This window comes from Macrobrachium nipponense, chromosome 11 (assembly GCF_015104395.2).
Source record: "Macrobrachium nipponense isolate FS-2020 chromosome 11, ASM1510439v2, whole genome shotgun sequence".
In the NCBI taxonomy this organism is placed as follows: domain Eukaryota; kingdom Metazoa; phylum Arthropoda; class Malacostraca; order Decapoda; family Palaemonidae; genus Macrobrachium; species Macrobrachium nipponense.
This window is the reverse complement of record NC_061087.1, coordinates 84,970,164-84,988,023: the sequence shown is the minus strand read 5'-3', so window position 1 is coordinate 84,988,023 and position 17,860 is coordinate 84,970,164. Positions and strand designations below refer to the sequence as shown.

Sequence of the window (17,860 nt, the reverse complement as noted above, 5' to 3'; positions counted from 1 at the left end):
TAAGAGGTATAGGTTTTATGTAACTGGGGAAGCTCCTTCTGGGAGTTTCTGCCTCCTCCCAGGGAGACTTCTCCAGTTTAATCGACTCCTCTAGAAGATCTGCTTTCGCCGCAGCGAAAGTTTTCTTTACAGCGCCTGAGTTGGGACCACGTTGTAAAGAATCAATTTAAACTTTTTGGAAGTCTTTAGCTTCCTTGATTGGACTATTGGCGCTTTAGCGGCCAAGATCGAAGACTGTCCTTCTCTTTCCCAGGAGTTAGCGGAGGATTGGATTGGTGTTCTGTCCTGTGCGGACAAATCCATTAGGGATGGATGTGATGAGTTAGCTTCGCTCATCGCCTTTGGTACCCTTAAGAAGAGGCAACTTGGTGCTCCTTTGCTTCTAAAAGGGTTACGTCCCAACAGAAGTCTGCTCTCTTGTTTGCTCCTTTTGTGAAAGTAACCTCTTTCCAGACGATGTAGTGTTGTCAATTTCGTCTGCGCTAGATAAGAAATCTACTTCGGATTTACTGGCACAGTCTTACTAAGAGACCTAAAGCTCCTGTGGAGGACTGTTCCTTCGTTTCTCCTCTGGCCCAAGCGCCTTTTCGAGGGAGAAAACCCAAGCGCTTCTTTCGGCCGAAAATCGAATTTGCGACCTCAGTCTAAGGCCTCGGCCAAGGTTAACAAACCTTCCAAATGAAAGCTCGGTTCTTCATGCACCAGTGGGAGCCAGGCTGGCTCTGTTTTTGGGAGGAATGGGGAAACAGAGGAGCAGAAGCCTGGGTAGTGCAAGTACTCAAGTTCGGCTATCGTATTCCTCTCGTTTCACCTCCCTCGCTCTCACCTGTGCCAATTCCATTCCAGGCATACTCTCCGGGCTCAGACAAATTTCTGGCGCTAGCCGCAGAAGTGGAAGCGCTTGTTCTCAAAGAAAGCGATAGAACAGATAGAAGGGGATTTTCCTCCAGGCTGTTTACAATCGCCTTTTTGTAGTTCCCAAGTCATCAGGGGCGTGGAGGCCGGTTTTTGGATGTGAGCGCCCTCTGAACTTGCATGTCCAGAAAACAAAATTTCATATGGAGACCACTCGGTCGGTTCTGGAGTCCATCAGACAGGGGGATTGGATGGTCTCTCTGGACATGCAAGACGCTTATTTTCACATTCCGATACATCGCGAATCTCGGAAGTACCTGAGGTTCATGTTCGAAGGCAAGGTGTTTCAGTTTCGGGCGCTTTGCTTCGGACTAGCGACCGCTCCTCAAGTTTTCACCAGGGTTCTATCCCCGATAGGAAGCTGGAGGCTACACATATTAGGAGTAAGAACTCCCTCCCTATCATGGACGATTGGCTTCTCCGGTCGGAATCAGAGATCGGTGCATGAAGGACCTTGGAACAACTCTGGATCTTGCCAGAAAGTTAGGAACTTTCTGGTCAAACAAAACAAAGAAGTCCCAGTTGGTTCCATCTCAGAGCATCCTTTATTTGGGGATGATTCTGAATGCTCAAGTTTTTCGGGTTTTCTCGTCCCGAAGAGGGTTCAAGGCTGTCTGGAGACAGTTCAGGGAGTTCTTGGACAAAAAGGTAAGTTCTGCCAATCAGTGGATGAGGCTCCTGGGCAAATTGACGTCAGTGGAGAAATTTGTGACGTTGGGAAGATCTGCACATGAGCCTCTGCAGTTTTCCTGAGAGCCTCTTGGTGCAGGAAGGACACAACCAGACTCGATTACCTTTCCTGTCACAGATCAAATAAAAGAGGACCTAAGGTGGTGGCTCTCTCGAGCAAGGTTGGAAGAAGGGTTAGATTTACGACCCATCCTCCCGAACCTACAGTTCTTTTCGACGCATCGGACACAGGTTGGGGAGCCCTACTGGGAAATCAACGGACTTCAGGAGCTTGGTCGGAGAAGGAGAAGAAGTTCCACATAAATGTAAAGGAAACTGTTAGCAATTTCTTAGGGCTCAGACAGTTTCGGAGCTTAGTAGAAGGCGAGTAGTGGCAGTGCATTCCGACAACTCCACGGCTCTCTCGTACGTGCGGAAACAGGGGGGGACTCAGTCTTTCTCTCTGTACGAAGTAGCCAAGGATCTCCTCCTGTGGTCAAACGTAGCGAAGGTTCAGCTAGTCCCGAGATTTGTTCCGGGGAAAGATGAACGTCCTGGCGGACGAGTTAAGTCGTCAAACAGCAAGTGTTACCTCTGGAGTGGACTTTGGACAACAAGATTTGTCAGAAACTTTGGCGCCTTTGGGGACGACCGTCAATAGACCTGTTCGCGACATCGAGGAACAACCGTCCCCTTCCTCTCTTTTGTTCTCCAGTCCCAGATCCTCTAGCTTGGTCGGTGGACGCAATGCTGTTGGATGGTCGGGTCTGGAAGCTTATGCATTCCCTCCGTTCGGTCTAATAAGAGAGGTGCTGAACAAGTTCATGTCGCACAGCAATGTAACGCTAACGTTAATCGCTCCCTTTTGGCCCAGGAAAGAGTGGTTCCCGGACCTTCTCCAGTTGTTAGTACGACTTCCCCAGACTTCTTCCTCCAGAGAAGTGGCTTCTCAAACAACCTCACTTCAAGAGGTTCCACCAAAACTTGTCCGCTCTAGCTCTGACAGGGTTCAGACTGTCCGGAATCTTGTCAGAGCGAAAGGATTTTCAAGAAGAGCTGCAGAAGCTATCGCTCGTTGTAGGAGAGAGTCTTAACAAACTCTATCAAGGAAGTGGAGAATCTTCAGAGAGTGGTGTAGAAGTGCTAAAGTCTTCTACTTCTGCGACCTCTTTAACAGAAATAGCAGATTTCTTCTATTTCTTAGGAACTCCTAAGAAACTGGCTCCTTCGACGATCAGAGGATATAGAGCCATGCTCTTCGGTTTTTCGACATCGAGGTTTGGATATTTCCTCCAATTCAGATCTGTCGGACCTCATTAGGTCTTTCGAAACCACTAAGCTCCCGCAAGATACAGTGGCTTGGAACTTAGATGTGGTGCTTAAGTTCCTCATGGGGCCACCGTTTGAGCCTTTGAAGTCGGCTTCACTCAGGAACTTGACTAAGAAGGCACTCTCTTATTGCACTAGCTCTGCTAAGCGTGTCAGCGAATTGCACGCTATAGACAAAAGAGTCGGTTTCTCTCAAGGCAATGCTGTATTTTCGGTATCTTTGACCTTTCTAGCCAAAAAATGAGAGAATCCTTCTAATCCTTGGCCGAGGAGGAGTTTTGTGGTAAGGAACTTATCTGATTTGGTTGGACATGAGGAGGAAGAAAGGCTCTTATGTCCAGTCAGGGCTATTAAGCAGTATCTGTTTGCCACTAAGGGTATCAGAGGACAATCTTCTAAGCTCTGGACCTCGGTTCAAAATCCCTCTCGTCCTCTTTCTAAGAATGCTATATCGTTCTTTATTAGAGAGCTTATCAGGGAAGCTCACTCGCAGTCCGAGAACGACAATCTTTCCGTTCTGAGAGTTAAAGCTCACGAGGTTAGAGCAGTGGCAACTTCTTTAGCATTCAGAAAGAATTTATCTTTAGCTTCGATCTTCAGAGCACGTTCTGGAGATCGAATTCGGTTTTTGCGAGTCATTATCTCAAAGAGATAGAAACGGTTTTCGAGAATTGTAAAACGTTAGGTCCGGTGGCGGTTTCTGGCATGGTGTTGGAGAAACGGCACAGGGGTCGTCACCTCTATGCTAACTTTTCACCTTGAATAGGCGTTGGGGGGCGAGTTCAAGGGAAGCTGGGGGTACTGAGTACCTGGGATACTCACCAGTCTGTTAGGTCAGATTTTACAATGGTTGGGTATATATGTTTTTAAATCTGGTGGTTGTGGGACAAATGTTTTGTATGATTGAATTTCTGGTCTTAGCCCAGGGCAAGGGCAATCTTTGTTGTTACTATCCTCCGTCAGTCAGCCTTGACTCGCTTGAACTACGGAAGGATTCCACTCCTGTAGATGCTAACTTTGGTCAAATTCCAATTCCTCTACAATAGTAAGAAGAGCACCGACCAGAGGCAGTAACAGTCTGCTGTAGGCTTCTTACAAGGTAAAGGTACAACAGACACCTTGAGTGTTTACTGGTATTGCAATAAATGTAACCATTTAAAAATACTAGTGGTCCACTGAATCCCACCTTCCCATAAATGTGTAATCAGCTCTATAATTGTTCGGTAAGACACTACAATAAAAATGAAATTTTCATTATTAAAATGAAGTTTTATTGTATACTTACCGAACAATTATGATTATACCCACCCTCCTCCCCTTAGGTGGACGGACGGGCAGAAAGAATTGGATTCACCTGGGCAGTTGTACCTGGTTCTCCTCCGCGAGTGGAGGGAGATGACGTCATCACCACCAGTGTTGGCGAACGCCGACGCGCTAAATTTTGAATTTAGTATCCTTGACGCTCGTGGAAATCACGGCTCTATAATTGTTCGGTAAGTATACAATAAAACTTCATTTTAATAATGAAAATTTCATTTTGCGACGTTCCTCTCCAAAAAAATAGAGACCTTTTGCTCTCTAGTAGAAGATCCGAGAGCCTTCGCAATAGACGCGTTTCTCATGGATTGGTGGGTGTGGACGCTTACGCCTTTCCCCCAAGTTCAAAATCCTGGGGGAAGTGCTCAGGAAGTTTGTAGCTTCGAAGAGCACGAAGTTCATACTCATAGCCCCATTTTGGCCAGCCCAGGAATGGTTCACGGAGGTACTGGAGTGGATAGTGGACTTCCCCAGATCGCTTCCGAACAGACACGATCTACTCAGACAACCCCACTTCGAGGAGGTTTCATCACAACCTCCCAGGTCTCGCTCTGACTGCCTTTCGACTATCGAAAGACTCGTCAGAGCGAGAGGCTTTTCTCGCGAGGCTGCGGGCTCTATCGCTAGAGCCCGCAGAGCTTCGACGAGAAGAGTATACAGTCGAAGTGGGAAGTCTTTAGGAGGTGGTGTAAGGGTCAGAAGCTGTCCTCCTCCAGTACCTCTATAGTGAATATTGCCGATTTCCTCCTCTTTCTGAGAAAGGAGTCACACCTATCTGTCTCGACAATAAAAGGATTACCGAAGCATGCTGTCTTCAGTTTTCAGGAATCGAGGCCTAGACATTGCTAACGACAAAGATCTACACGATCTAATTAGATCTTTTGAGACGCGAAAGCAGCTACTCCTAGAACACCTAGTTGGAATCTAGACGTGGTCCTGAAATTCCTTTCATCGGACAAATTCGAACCTTTACATCTGGCGTCCTTCCGCGACGTCACTAGGAAATGCTTGTTCCTGGTGGCTCTCGCTACAGCCAAGAGGACGAGCGAATTACACGCTCTGGATTCCACGGTGGGGTTCAAAGGAGATGCTGCCATCTGTTCTTTCCAGACAATGTTTTCTGGCAAAAGAACGAAAAACCCATCAAAACCTTGGCCCAGAAGTTTTGAGGTAAAAGGCCTATCTAACCTGGTAGGCAGAGAGATAGAGAGATCTCTCTGTCCAGTGAGAGCTCTTAAATTCTATTTAGAGAGGAAGAGACAGATGGGAGCTTGTCAACAAGGTCTTTGGTGTGCAGTGAAGAACCCCAAACGACTCATGTCCAAGAACACCTTGGCTTTCTTTGTGAGAAGCGTTATTACGGACGCTCACAAGAACTGCTCTGGCATCCTTCGGTCTTCTAAAGGTCAAGACGCATGAAGTAAGAGCAGTAGCAACGTCTTTGGCGTTCCAAAAGAATATGTCTCTGAAGAATATCATCGAGACTACTATTGGAGGTGCAATTCAGTGTTTGCATCTCATTATCTGAAGGACGTGAGAGTGACCTATGAGAAGTGCTTCTCGCTAGGTCCTTTTGTATCAGCAGATACAGTACTGGGTCTTGGAGCAAAGACTGATCCTTAATTTTGTGTTTTTTATCGTACATAAACCCTCTTGTCAGATATGTGCTTGGTTTTTCTAGTAGCAAGCTCACTACTGTCGCACGGGAGCAGAGTGTCATTGCTGGTAGGGGATCAAGGGTATGTATGACTAGTAGGGGAGTACAAATTTTTTTTTTTTGTATATTTTGTAATGAAAGTATAATTATGTTTCGGTGTTTTTTGGTTTGTTTGTGAGGGAGTTCTGGGGATAAACTCCTTACAATCTTAGAAAACTAACATGGGATGTTAGGATCAGGTGATCGGGATCGGTTTTGTGCTCCTTGAACAAGGTATTGTCATGTTAGTGGAATAGCACCCATGAACAAAGGCCTTTAGGCTCTGCCGAGTAAGTGGATAAGACCCATTGGCAGACCCACAAGAACTCTTAGCCATAGATCATTATCTCGCTGAGGCTCTTGAGGCTAGCGACTACAAGGCAGTAGCCGCGAAGTCTTCAGCCTAATAAGGTAGGAACCAGGTTTATAAATACCTACAACATATGTTGTTTACCTGTCTATTTCAGTAGTTAGCTGTCTCTTACCCCACCACCAATGGTGCTAATCAGCTAAGTATATATCTGGCAGGGAAGTTGAATGTATAAAAATGATATTGTCATGTTACAATAAAGTTTTATACATACTTTCCTGACAGATATATACGATTAATAGCCCACCCAGCCTCCCCGCAGGAGACAGGTGGAAGAGAAGAATTCTGATTAGAAAACGGGGATGGTTCCTAGTCCTGCCACCCAGGGCAGGGCGGTAGATCACCTGACCTACCTGTAGCGTGTGCCGCGAAATTTGAAATTCTGTCGGAGACGACGGAGTCTATAGCTAAGTATATATCTGTCAGGTAAGTATGTATAAAACTTTATTGTAACATGACAATATCATTTTGTTCATGCAACTTACCTGTCAGATATATATATAGCTGATAATTCCGACGACCGACAGAATTTAAAACTTACGACACACGTAGTGGGAGTCAGGTGGTTAGTACCCATTCCCGCCGCTGGGAGGCGGGGTATCAGGAACCATTCCCATTTTCTATTCATAATTTTTCTGTCGCTGGTGTTGTGAACATCTGTTTACAGCACCTCCGTCTGGATTTGGAAACTTTTGGCTACTTGAGTATCCCTTTTGGTTCTTTTTTGGATTAATTGACTTGGATCGGTGGCTAGGCACACGTTATTAGTGGATTGATTTGATTTTGGTTTGGATTTCTCTTGGATAATATGTCAGGGTCTAGTACAGCTAGCGCTAGATTTTGCTCTAGGACTGATTGTAGAGGTAGGCTACTGAAAGCTTCAGTAGACCCACATACGGTATGTAAGAGTTGCAGGGAGCATGAATGTGTGTATGAAAGCCGTTGCAAGGAGTGCGAAAGATTAACAGATTCTGAGTGGAAGGCGTATGAGACCTATCTTAGGAAACTTGAAAAGGATAGGTTAAGGAGGTCTTCCTCCAGGAGTGTTTCAGGTGTACAAGAAATTAATGTTTCTCCTGTTAACCCTCCTTCTGTTAATGCTCCTAACCCTGTAGTGTTGCCTCCGGGCCCTGAAGCAGTGTCAGTAGAGAGTAATACTTTGTCCTTAATTTTGGAGTCGATTCGAAATTTAGGAATCGAAAGTGTTTGGCTCTTGAGAGCAAAAGTGATGTGCAGAAGTGCAGTGATACCCCTTGTGTAGTGGAGGGTGCGTCAGATCGCCTCGTTTCGCCTCTAGGCCTGGACCTCTGCTTGACTCCCAGGACCCGGGGAGGGAGCATGTCGAAAGCCGAAGGAGGGTTACAAGGAACCCCCCACCGATCTGGCGTGCCTTCGGCAGTTACTGATGAAAATCCCCAGACTGCCAGGGAGCAGTGCGCGTGCGCGTCTCCTCAAGGAGTGTTTTTCGTCATCGGAGGCTTCATCCCCACCTAAAGGGTGGAGTTTTCTCACGGGTTGCGTTCCCGTCCGCTGAAAAGGACGGCGCGTGTTGGTGACGCTTCACGTCCTAGTTCTCCGAATCTGCGATCTTCTCCTGACAGTGCGTTCGCTGCTTTTCCGCCGCAGAAAAGGCGTAGAGAGTCTTCGGACTTGGATTTGGGTAGTTCGTCGTGCGAGCGATACAGTCGCTTCTAAGAGCTCGGGGGGAGGAGGCCGTGCCTGGGAGGAGGAGGGTTTAGGCGTCCCCCCTCGCCGCTCTCCTGCTCACAGGATCAGTCCCTCCCCGGAGCAGGAAGATTCGCCAACCAAGAGGATGCTTCAGTCACTGCAGCAACAACTTCAGGACGTTCTTGCTTCTAGAGAGTCTCTTCCGCGTCGTAGAAAGGACGAGAAGCTTCCTGTGAAGAAGTCAAGACCTTCTCTTTCTCCTCGCTCGCCTCTCTCTTCGTTCGAGTCTCCCTCTAGAGTTCGTTCTGCTCCCCAGCAGCTCTCTAGAGGAGGTGAGAAGTTTGTTTCTCGCTCTCAGGATGAGATATCTCCCGCTCGCAAGTCTTCGAATGTTCGCAAAGTTGAGCGGTGGACGCTGGAGCGCGCTTCTGTGCAAGTGGAGCGCGCTTCCGTTGCCGCCAAACGCGCACCTGTTGTTGATAAACGTGCACCAGTGGACGGCAGCCGCGCGCTGGCGGCCGCTCGGCGCGCGCCAGTGGACGCCAAGCGTGCACTAGTGGACGCTCGGTGTGCGCCAGTGGACGCCAGGCGTGTTTTAGTAGATGTCGAGCGCGCACCTGTCGGCGCCAAACGTGTGGATTCGGACGCCAAGCGCATGCTGGTGGACGCCAGTTCCTCACCAACGCAAGTTCAGGTGGAAGAAGGAACCCTACCTGTTCGTCATTTTTCTTCAGAATTTCCTCCTACTTCTCCAGTTTCTGAGGAAGGAGTTAGCGATAATTTAGTCGAAGCAGAGGAAGAGCAGCAGCCAGCTCCTGTCCTCATCGGACTATAAAGTTTTGATGCGTCCTTCTACAGTCGGAGTTTGGAGAAACTTTCCAACCGGAAGCCCCTCGTACTCCCCCTTCTCAATTTTCTTTCTTCTTTTAAGCATCGAAGAGCATCGGGGTTCTTGTTTAAAATGAAGAAGTCGCTTTCCACGAAGCAAGCGTTCCGGAAAGTCCATTAGGTGTGGATGGAGAAGAGGAAAGCGTCAGGAAAGTCCTCTTTGGCTTTACCGCCATCAAGACTCTGCGGTAAAGGAGGCATGTGGTACGAGACGGGAGAGGACGTAGGTGTTAAACTACCAGCCTCTGCTCAGGGTGATTTCGGGAGCATCGTGGACGCTTCCAGAAGAGCCCTTCTGTCTTCATCAAAAGTCACTTGGACCCATAACGAGTTCGACTTCCATCTAAAAGGCCTCTTCAGGACTCTAGAGGTCTTCAACTTTCTCGACTGGTGTCTTGGAGTTTTTGGATGCCAGGTCAAGGAGTTCTGATACTATTAGTCTGGGGGAGCTGTCCAGTGTACTTTCTTGTATGGACAAGGCCGTCAGGGATGGTTCTGAGGAGTTGGCTACTCACTTTAGCTCGGGGATTCTCAAGAAGAGAGCACTCTTCTGTAACTTCACAGCCAAATCCGTCTCTCCAGCGCAAAAAGGCGGACTTGCTCTTCGCTCCGTTTTCAGACCATCTCTTCCCCCAGACTATGGTAAGGACATAGCATCGAGCCTTCAGGAGAAGGCAACGCAAGATCTTCTGGCTCAGTCTTCTAGAGACCAGCAGCTGCTTCCTCTTCTGGAGTTTTCGTTTACCAAGAAACCGAAAGCCCTTTCGTACTGGATCTTCCTCGAAAACAACTCTCGAGGAAGAGGCTCTTCCAGAGGGAAAACCCCTGCTCCGTCAAACAGAGTAGGAAGTGATTTGGAAGTCCTTCAGACGCCGGTAGGAGCCAGGCTTCTTCTGTTCGCGAAAGCCTGGGAAAAGAGAGAGATGCCGACCCTTGGTCGCTAGATGTTGTGAGGAAAGGATACGGAGGATTCCGTTCTTGAAGTCACCCCCCCCCACTATCCTCAACACCAAAGGATTTGTCTCCCTCTTATCGAGGAGAGAAACAGAAAGTGCTTTTCGATCTGCTAGAACAAATGATCAAGAAGCAAGCGGTGGAACAGGTCTTCGACTGGAATCTCCAGGCTTTTACAACCGTCTGTTCCTAGTGCCGAAACATTCGGGGGGTGGCGACCCGTCCTCGATGTCAGCAGCCTAAACCTCTTCGTCATAAAGAAGAAATTCAAGATGGGGAGGACGCCTCAATCTGTGCTGTCAGCTTTGAGACCGGGGATTGGATGGTCTCACTAGACCTCCAAGACGCGTATTTTCACGTCCCCATCCATCCCCAATCAAGGAAATACCTGCGATTTGTCCTGAAGGGGAAGGTATTCCAATTCAGGGCACTTTGCTTCGGTCTGACCACAGCGCCAATGGTTTTACACCATTCTGATGAAGAATGTGGCAAGGCTGCTTCATCTGGAGAATATAAGGATCTCTCTCTATCTAGACGACTGGCTTATTCGAGCTTCATCGCGAGACCGGTGTCTGGAGGACCTGCACACGACCATGTCGTTAGCGAACGTCCTGGGGCTTCTGGTAACCTCGAAAAGTCGCATTTGACTCCTTCTCAATCTTAGTCTATCTGGGGATTCAGATGGACTCAGTGGCTTTTCGGGCTTTCCGTCCCAGGGGCGACAACTTCAATGCTTGGAAAAGTGGCGACCTTTCTGGGGAAGGAAACATGCTCGGTGAGGGAATGGATGAGTTTGCTGGGGACCATTTCCTTCTCACTGGAGAAGTTTGTTTCTCTGGGAAGGCTGCACCTCAGACCTCTTCAATTCTTCCTATGCCAAACAGTTTGGAACGCAACAAGCAAGATCTGGAGGCGATCTTGTGTTTAACGAGAGAGGTGAAGGATCACCTAAGTTGGTGGTCAGATCCCACGGAAGCTCGCAGAATTGGGCTCTCCCTCAAACTTCGGAGCCCCGACCTAGTGTTGTTTTCCGACGCGTCGTCCACGGGTTGGGGAGCAACACTAGGAGGGAAAGAAGTGTCGGGCACTGGAGAGGGGAACAGGTGCCCTGGCACATCAATCTGAAAGAGCTGTCAGCGATTTACTGGCGCTCAGGTTCTTCCAGGAAGAAATATCTGGCAAAGTCATTCAGATCAACTCGGACAACACCACAGCACTGCATACCTAAGAAATCAAGGGGAAACTCACTCGCCTTCTCTGTTTGCCATCGCAAAGGAACTCCTTTTATGGGCGAAAGCGCAAGACGTCACTATCCTGACAAGGTTCGTGTCAGGAGTACAGAATGTTCGAGCGGACCTTCTCAGTCGACGAGGACAGCTTTTGCCGACAGAGTGGACCCTTCACCAAGAGGTTTGCCAGTCGCTGTGGAACCTGTGGGGTTGTCCGCAGGTGGATGTCTTCGCAACTTCCAGGACGAAAAGACTTCAGCTGTATTGCTCCCCAGTTTCTGGACCCGGGAGCAGTCGCAGTAGACGCCCTACTTTGGAGTTGGGTCGGGTCTAGACATATACGCTTTTTTTTCCCCCGCTCAAGATCCTCGGGGAAGTGATGAGGAAGTTCGCGGCATCGGAAGGAGCGAGGATGACACTCATCGCCCCCTTCTGGCCAGCAGCCGACTGGTTCACAGAGGTGATGTCCTTCCTGGTAGACTTCCGAGGACTCTACCCTTAAGGAAAGGAAAGATCTACTCAGACAGCCCCACTTCGAGAGGTACCACAAAAACCTCCCCGCTCTGAGTCTGACTGCGTTCAGACTATCAAGAAGTTGGCCAGAGCGAGGGGTTTTTCAAGACCTGTGGCGAAGGCGATTGCCACCGCAAGGAGGCCCTCTTCAATCGCTCTGTACCAATCGAAGTGGGCTGTCTTCAGATCCTGGTGCAGGAAGAAGGGCATTTCCTCCACCACAACCTCTGTGAGCCAGATAGCTGACTTCCTTCTTTATCTGAGAGAGGAAGTGAAGTTAGCTGTTCCAACTATTAAAGGCTACAGGAGCGTGCTTTCTGTAGTCTTCAGGCACAGAGGACTCGATTTGACTAATAATAAAGACCTTCATGATCTCATTAGATCTTTCGAGACTAAGAAGGTCATCCAGCCTAAAGTACCCTCGTGGAACTTGGATGTGGTGCTCAAGTTTTTGATGTCGAGTCACTTCGAACCGCTTCATTCAGTTTCTATGAGGAATCTGACGAAGAAAACGATCTTCCTAACCGCTCTGGCGACGGCGAAGAGGGTTAGCGAAATCCAGGCCATTAGCAAGCAGATTGGGTTTTCAGGCAATAATGCGATTTGTTCTTTAAGTCCCGCGTTCTTAGCAAAGAACAAGAATCCTTCCAACCCGTGGCCAAGGACCTTTGAAATCAAAGGGTTGTCAGAGATAGTGGGAAATGAACGTGAGAGATTCCTGTGTCCTGTCAGGGCTCTAAAGTTCTATCTGCAGAGAACTAAAGCTTGCAGAGGTTCGTCTGACAATTTGTGATGTTCAGTGAGGAAGCCTGATCTTCTTATGTCGAAAAACGCACTGGCGTTCTTCATCAGAAGTACGATTAAAGAAGCTCATGATAAGTGCAGTGATAGTGATTTGAAGCTTCTGAAAGTGAAAGCTCACGAGGTGAGAGCTATTGCTACTTCGGTAGCTTTTCACAAAAATATGGCGCTCAAAGATATTTTGAATGCCACATTTTGGAGAAGCAATTTGGTGTTCGCTTCACACTACCTGCGGGAGGTGAAAGTGACATGCGAAAATTGCTTCTCCCTCGGACCATACATTGCTGCAGACAACTGTTTTTTTTTTTTTTTTTTTTTTTTTGGGGGTGGGGCAGGGTGGTAACACCTCATTCCTGATCCGTTTCGGGGATTAGGGGGGGTTTTTTTAACTTGTTGTTTTATGGTTGTGGGTGTGGGACCGCCTGGGGTGGGTCCTCCCTTCCATTAGCTTAGTTAAGTGGGATACCTTTGGTAAACTAAGCCAGGTGGTTGTATTTTTTGTCTCGTTGCCCTCATTAGTAATGGTCCATGGTCTAGTCACGTCGTTGTCTCGCCCCTGTTGACAGATCATCTGGAGTGCACCAGCTTCATAGGTCTCTACCTTGCTGGCAACTCTAGTAGCACAAGCAGACTTACGTGGCAGTAATCACGAAGCCAGCTATGCTAACAGGTAAGGAACCAAGGTATCAAATATCTGCATATATGTGTTTCCTAAATCCTCTATTCTGTCTCTCCCACCACCAAAGGTGGGATTCAGCTATATATATATCTGACAGGTAAGTTGCATGAACAAAATGATATTGTAATGATACAATTAAGTTTGTTCATACTTTAACCTGGCAGATATTTAATTAATTAATTAATACCCAGCCCACCTCCCCTCAGGAGACAGTGGAAATAAAGATTATGAATAGAAAATGGGAATGGTTCCTGATACCCGCCTCCCAGCGGCGGGAATGGGTACTAACCACCTGACTCCCACTACGTGTGTCGTAAGTTTTAAATTCTGTCGGTCGTCGGAATTATCAGCTATATATATGTCTGCCAGGTAAGTATGAACAAACTTAATTGTATCATTACAATATCATTCTTATTGCATTTTTCATCAAAAAAACCTTCAAATATTTATTATTTTGCATTTTTGGTGTCATATTTCATCTGCCAGATGAATATTGTAGGTGTCGTAACCCTGGAACGTGCTTCGTAACCCTGGAAATAACGTCTGATGAATATAATTGAGAAGTGTATTAACCTCGGAATGTCGTATCCCGGGGACTGCCTGTACACAGAACCAGTGGAGATAGTATAGATCCTCAAAGGTTACAGTTAATTATCTCCAAATTTTTAGAATAACAGTAGGAAGGGATTGGCAAAATTAAACTAGAGATATATACATTGTATAGATCAGTGCAAAATTGGAATATATTTTTCATAGTTTTTAAATACAAAACTCATTTTACTGAGAGTACCTTCCTCTCCTCTTTTGTATTTGGTTCTTACACAGCTGTTTCAGCTTTGAGACCTCTGATGTTTCTGGTGATACTCACTTGTTGTGGTAATACTCACCTGAGAGCATTACTTTAGATTGTCTGTGGAATAATTCACTCTTGAATGTCATCTCAGAATGCCATCCTGACATTCCTTGTGGTAAGCACACACCTCTAGGTTACAGACGAGAGTAGAAAATGAATCTTGATAAAGGTGAGATTTGTTTGTACATGCAGAATGTATTCTTAAATGTCTTCATGCTGCTTTACAAATTATAAATTGACTGTTTACTGCTTTTGACCATCAGTATGATTAGTAGTAATTAGTTTAACAACTAATGAAAGGCTGTTAAACCACTTGCCTGTTTAACTATCCATAATGACAATAAAAGTAAAAGGTTCATAAAAAATAACAATAGTTTTAAAATTTGTTCGTTTTTTGTAATATGCAAACATTCCTTCTTTTCAGGGTCTCGGCCAAAGAAAATATGTATAGAAAGTGAAACAGGATTGTCACTTTTGGCTAGGCTAGAAACCCGTCCAAGTTTGACAGGATTGGATCCCATCCTGTTCCCAAGTGGTCTCCAGCCAGGTGAAATTGTTCAACTTACTGGTCATCCTGGAAGCGGAAAGTCATTGATGATACTTCATTTAATAGTTTCTGTGCTTCTTCCAAAAACATGGAAAGGAATATATCTTAATGGCTGTGAAGCTGGAGTAATTTTTGTTGCTTGTAATAGCGATTTAAATATATGGCAGCTTGAAAATATGTTAAAAAAGAAAGTAAGTATTATTGTTAAGTGTTGCAAAAGTGCCTTAAAAGGTGGGGATAGTGACAAATCTAAGCAAGATATGGTCAGTTCTACTGATGAATTCAAAACCTTTTTACAGCTTAGTAAGGATGTTATAAAAGAGGAAATAAGCAAACTTGTAAGACAGTGTTTGAAAAATTTTATATTTCTCAAGTGTGCAGATAGTGGTCAGTTTGCTATAACCCTATCAGCAATTGATATGTATTTTCAAGATAACAAAAATGTTTCCTTAGTGGCTGTTGACAGTATATCTGCATTTTATTGGTGGGATAATAAATTCAGAGGTGGAACGTGGTACCTAACTGAGCAGTATTATAATAAGATTTTTGAAACTTTTCTTAGTCACATTAGAAAATACAAAGTTGCCTTTATTTTTGCACGGCAGACCCTCTTTCGGAAAAATCGCCAAGGCAATAAGAGACACAGATTCTCTGAAGGAGGAGGAGAGCCAGAGAAGAGTGATAAGGATTACAAATTCTTGGGAAAAGAATGGGCCAAATCTGTCACCTTCAAGATTAACCTGTCAATACTCAAGTGCCCAGTTTTGAACATAAATCAGGATACTGGCAGTGAGTTCTCACATGGCGAGTCTTCTGAATGTGCTGATATTACTCAAGGTCAGTCTACTAGTAGCAAAGGAGTAGGTTTAGGTAAGATTAGCAATCTTAGAACGTTGTTTTGTGTTGCTTTAGTTTCAAATCAGAGGAGAGCGAAATTGAGTTTTACAGTCCATGAGGAAGGAATCAGATGGTGTAATTGATTGATTGCACTGGTACAGGTGTATTTAGAATCATATTTGATTATTACTAAAGGTCTTTTAGCTAGTAGTTTGTAAGGGTGTTGTTTAGTTTAAAAAATGAAATACCCGTACCTGTACAGTATTTAGTAACTGACTCTTGTACATTCTTTGCAAATGTATATTTACATGCTTAATCTTATTTATTTTTATAAGCATGAACTTAATTCTGTAGAGGAAGTATTTTTAGTGGTGTAGAATATATTTTTTAAGGAATTTATGTCATGTTTCATGAAGTTCGGTATTATGTATATTTTATTTTTTTTTCATTGCCCATACACATTTGGATGGTTGCTTTTGAAAAAAGTAATTGTGTGGCAGATTTTATACAAAAACCTTAGTATTCTAAGAAAAGGCATGAGTTATAAAATTGTTTGTTTTTAAATCTTTGCCTTTAATCATTGATGGGAGATACCAGCTCACATAGTTATTTGACACGCCATATTTGGGAATTTTATACTTTGAGATGACTTTTGTAAATGCATCTTTGGTGTTCTGAATTTTTTTGGTTTATAGATTTTTAGTTTACTTATTAAGGCTGACTTCTGAAATGTATTTTCTGTACTTCAAGCTACACAGAAATTAAAACCACGTGAAGAATTTGCAAAGGTGTTTGCTTTCCAGTTTACAAAGAGATTAGAGCCTATTTATATTATTTGTGAGAATATTTCAAGATCTAAAGCATCTCATGAATGTTGTTAGTTTTTCAGTTCTTTTAGCTGGCATATACCTAGTACTGTAACTGATCATGTTAATGTTTAAAAGATGGAAGAGTAAAGGCACTAAAAACTTATGACTAGTGACTGGAGAAGAAGCAAAGATGAAAGTCTAGTCTGGAAAGTGGTTGTGTGGATCCCTCCATCCAAGTGTAGAGGTAAATGCAGTATTCTATACTGAATGTAACAAATGGTGTCACAAGGGATGTTAGAGATTGTGAAGTTGAAGTGGAGTAATTAGTTTTTTACTTATAGAGTTTATAAAGTCTAACAGTGAAGAGATGGTATTTCAGACTGGAATGGTAAAACCAGTATTAAGATGGCAGTAAGCAAGAGTAGCAAAAGCCTGTATATTAGTAGAATGAGATAGCCAAAGTCAAATTAAAGTATCCTGCAAGTAAATACAATAAAAATACTCATTATATGATACATATATAAGGCCTGTGTTACTGTATGCAGTAGGGGCATGGTGACTTGCAAATAAAATTAAGACCCTGGAGATTGTGGCTTTGGAATGTTTACATTCATAGATGAGACATTTAGAGAAAATTTATTAGTGAGGAGGTAGCCAAGATGAGGCCTTCAGGGAATGGAAAATAGACTGAAATCTTAGAGATTATGATGATTTGGGCCTGTGGTGTAAATGCAACTTGCCAGTATGATGGGCTCAAAGCTCTTGGGGGGGGGAAAGGTTATGGATATGTGGATCAGATGGGAATTAAGTCAGAAAGTGCATAAGATGGAAGGGAATGGAGAAACTTGAGTAAATGTTTAACCTCTTGTAGTAGAAACATGACATAAAAACATTAGTGGTGATGATATTTGATAACTCATTCAGACTATTAGACAGAAATTGTGCCATTACCTCGTATGCGGATCCGTAGCTGATGTCGCTAAAAACCTTGAGCACCGAAAACCCTGAATGCCCGGGCACATGCATTCACGAGGCCTTGAAGACTTGGAGGAAGCCATAATAAACTAAACAATCACACACAACACACTAAAAGACAACACGGCCACAAAACAACCAGCTTGGAAGGAGAGCAAAGTGCAAGTGTCGACTCCCCAAGGCGGTAAAGGAAAGACTGAAGCGTCACGAGGTCTGGTGCGCAATCTCTGACCAGCTATCACCTCGTACGCGCAGGAGTTGCCAGATCTCACAGATTTCTTGCTTTACAGTCTTTGATTGTGTTAACTGGTTACCAGCTGGCGCTTGGAAAGTTATCCTGTTGTTAAGACCTTAGGTTTGTTAGCTGTGAAAAGTACAAATTGATTAAAAATTTGTCATTTTTAAGAGTTCTGGTGGTGATATATAATTTTTGGTTCTAATTTAATTGCATAATGAATAAGTAACATAAGTTGTGGGTGGTTTACTGTATAATACCTAGGACCATTATCATAAGGATGTAACAGGATACAGGTGGTAGCAACTGTCACACCTTTATTCCCACCAGGGTATATGTCTGCATTTACAATATGTACAATTAATGAAAGTCTTTTGTAATACAAGCAAAGTTTTATGACCTCCATGTTTTATAGCTATGACTTATTTTTATGCATGACACTTACCTGGCAGGTATATATATAGCTTATCCTCTTGTCGCACTGGCAGAATTTCAAAACTCGCGGCAACCGCTAGTACACTGGTAGTTCAGGTGATGGCCACCCCGTTCCCGTGGCGCTGGTGCTCGGAACCATTC

At 44.9% G+C, this 17,860-nt stretch overlaps 1 protein-coding gene across 1 annotated transcript in view; it reads left to right on the top strand.

Annotated features, from left to right (window-relative positions):
* LOC135206758 (uncharacterized) overlaps positions 1–16,046 on the top strand; it is a gene marked incomplete in the record, with an annotated part of 27,813 nt that extends 11,767 nt beyond the window's left edge. The window contains 2 exon segments of the mRNA XM_064238254.1: positions 14,306–14,619; positions 15,034–16,046. Coding sequence (XP_064094324.1) covers positions 14,306–14,619; positions 15,034–15,408 — 689 coding nt within the window.
* Positions 16,047–17,860: the final 1,814 nt, after the last annotated feature.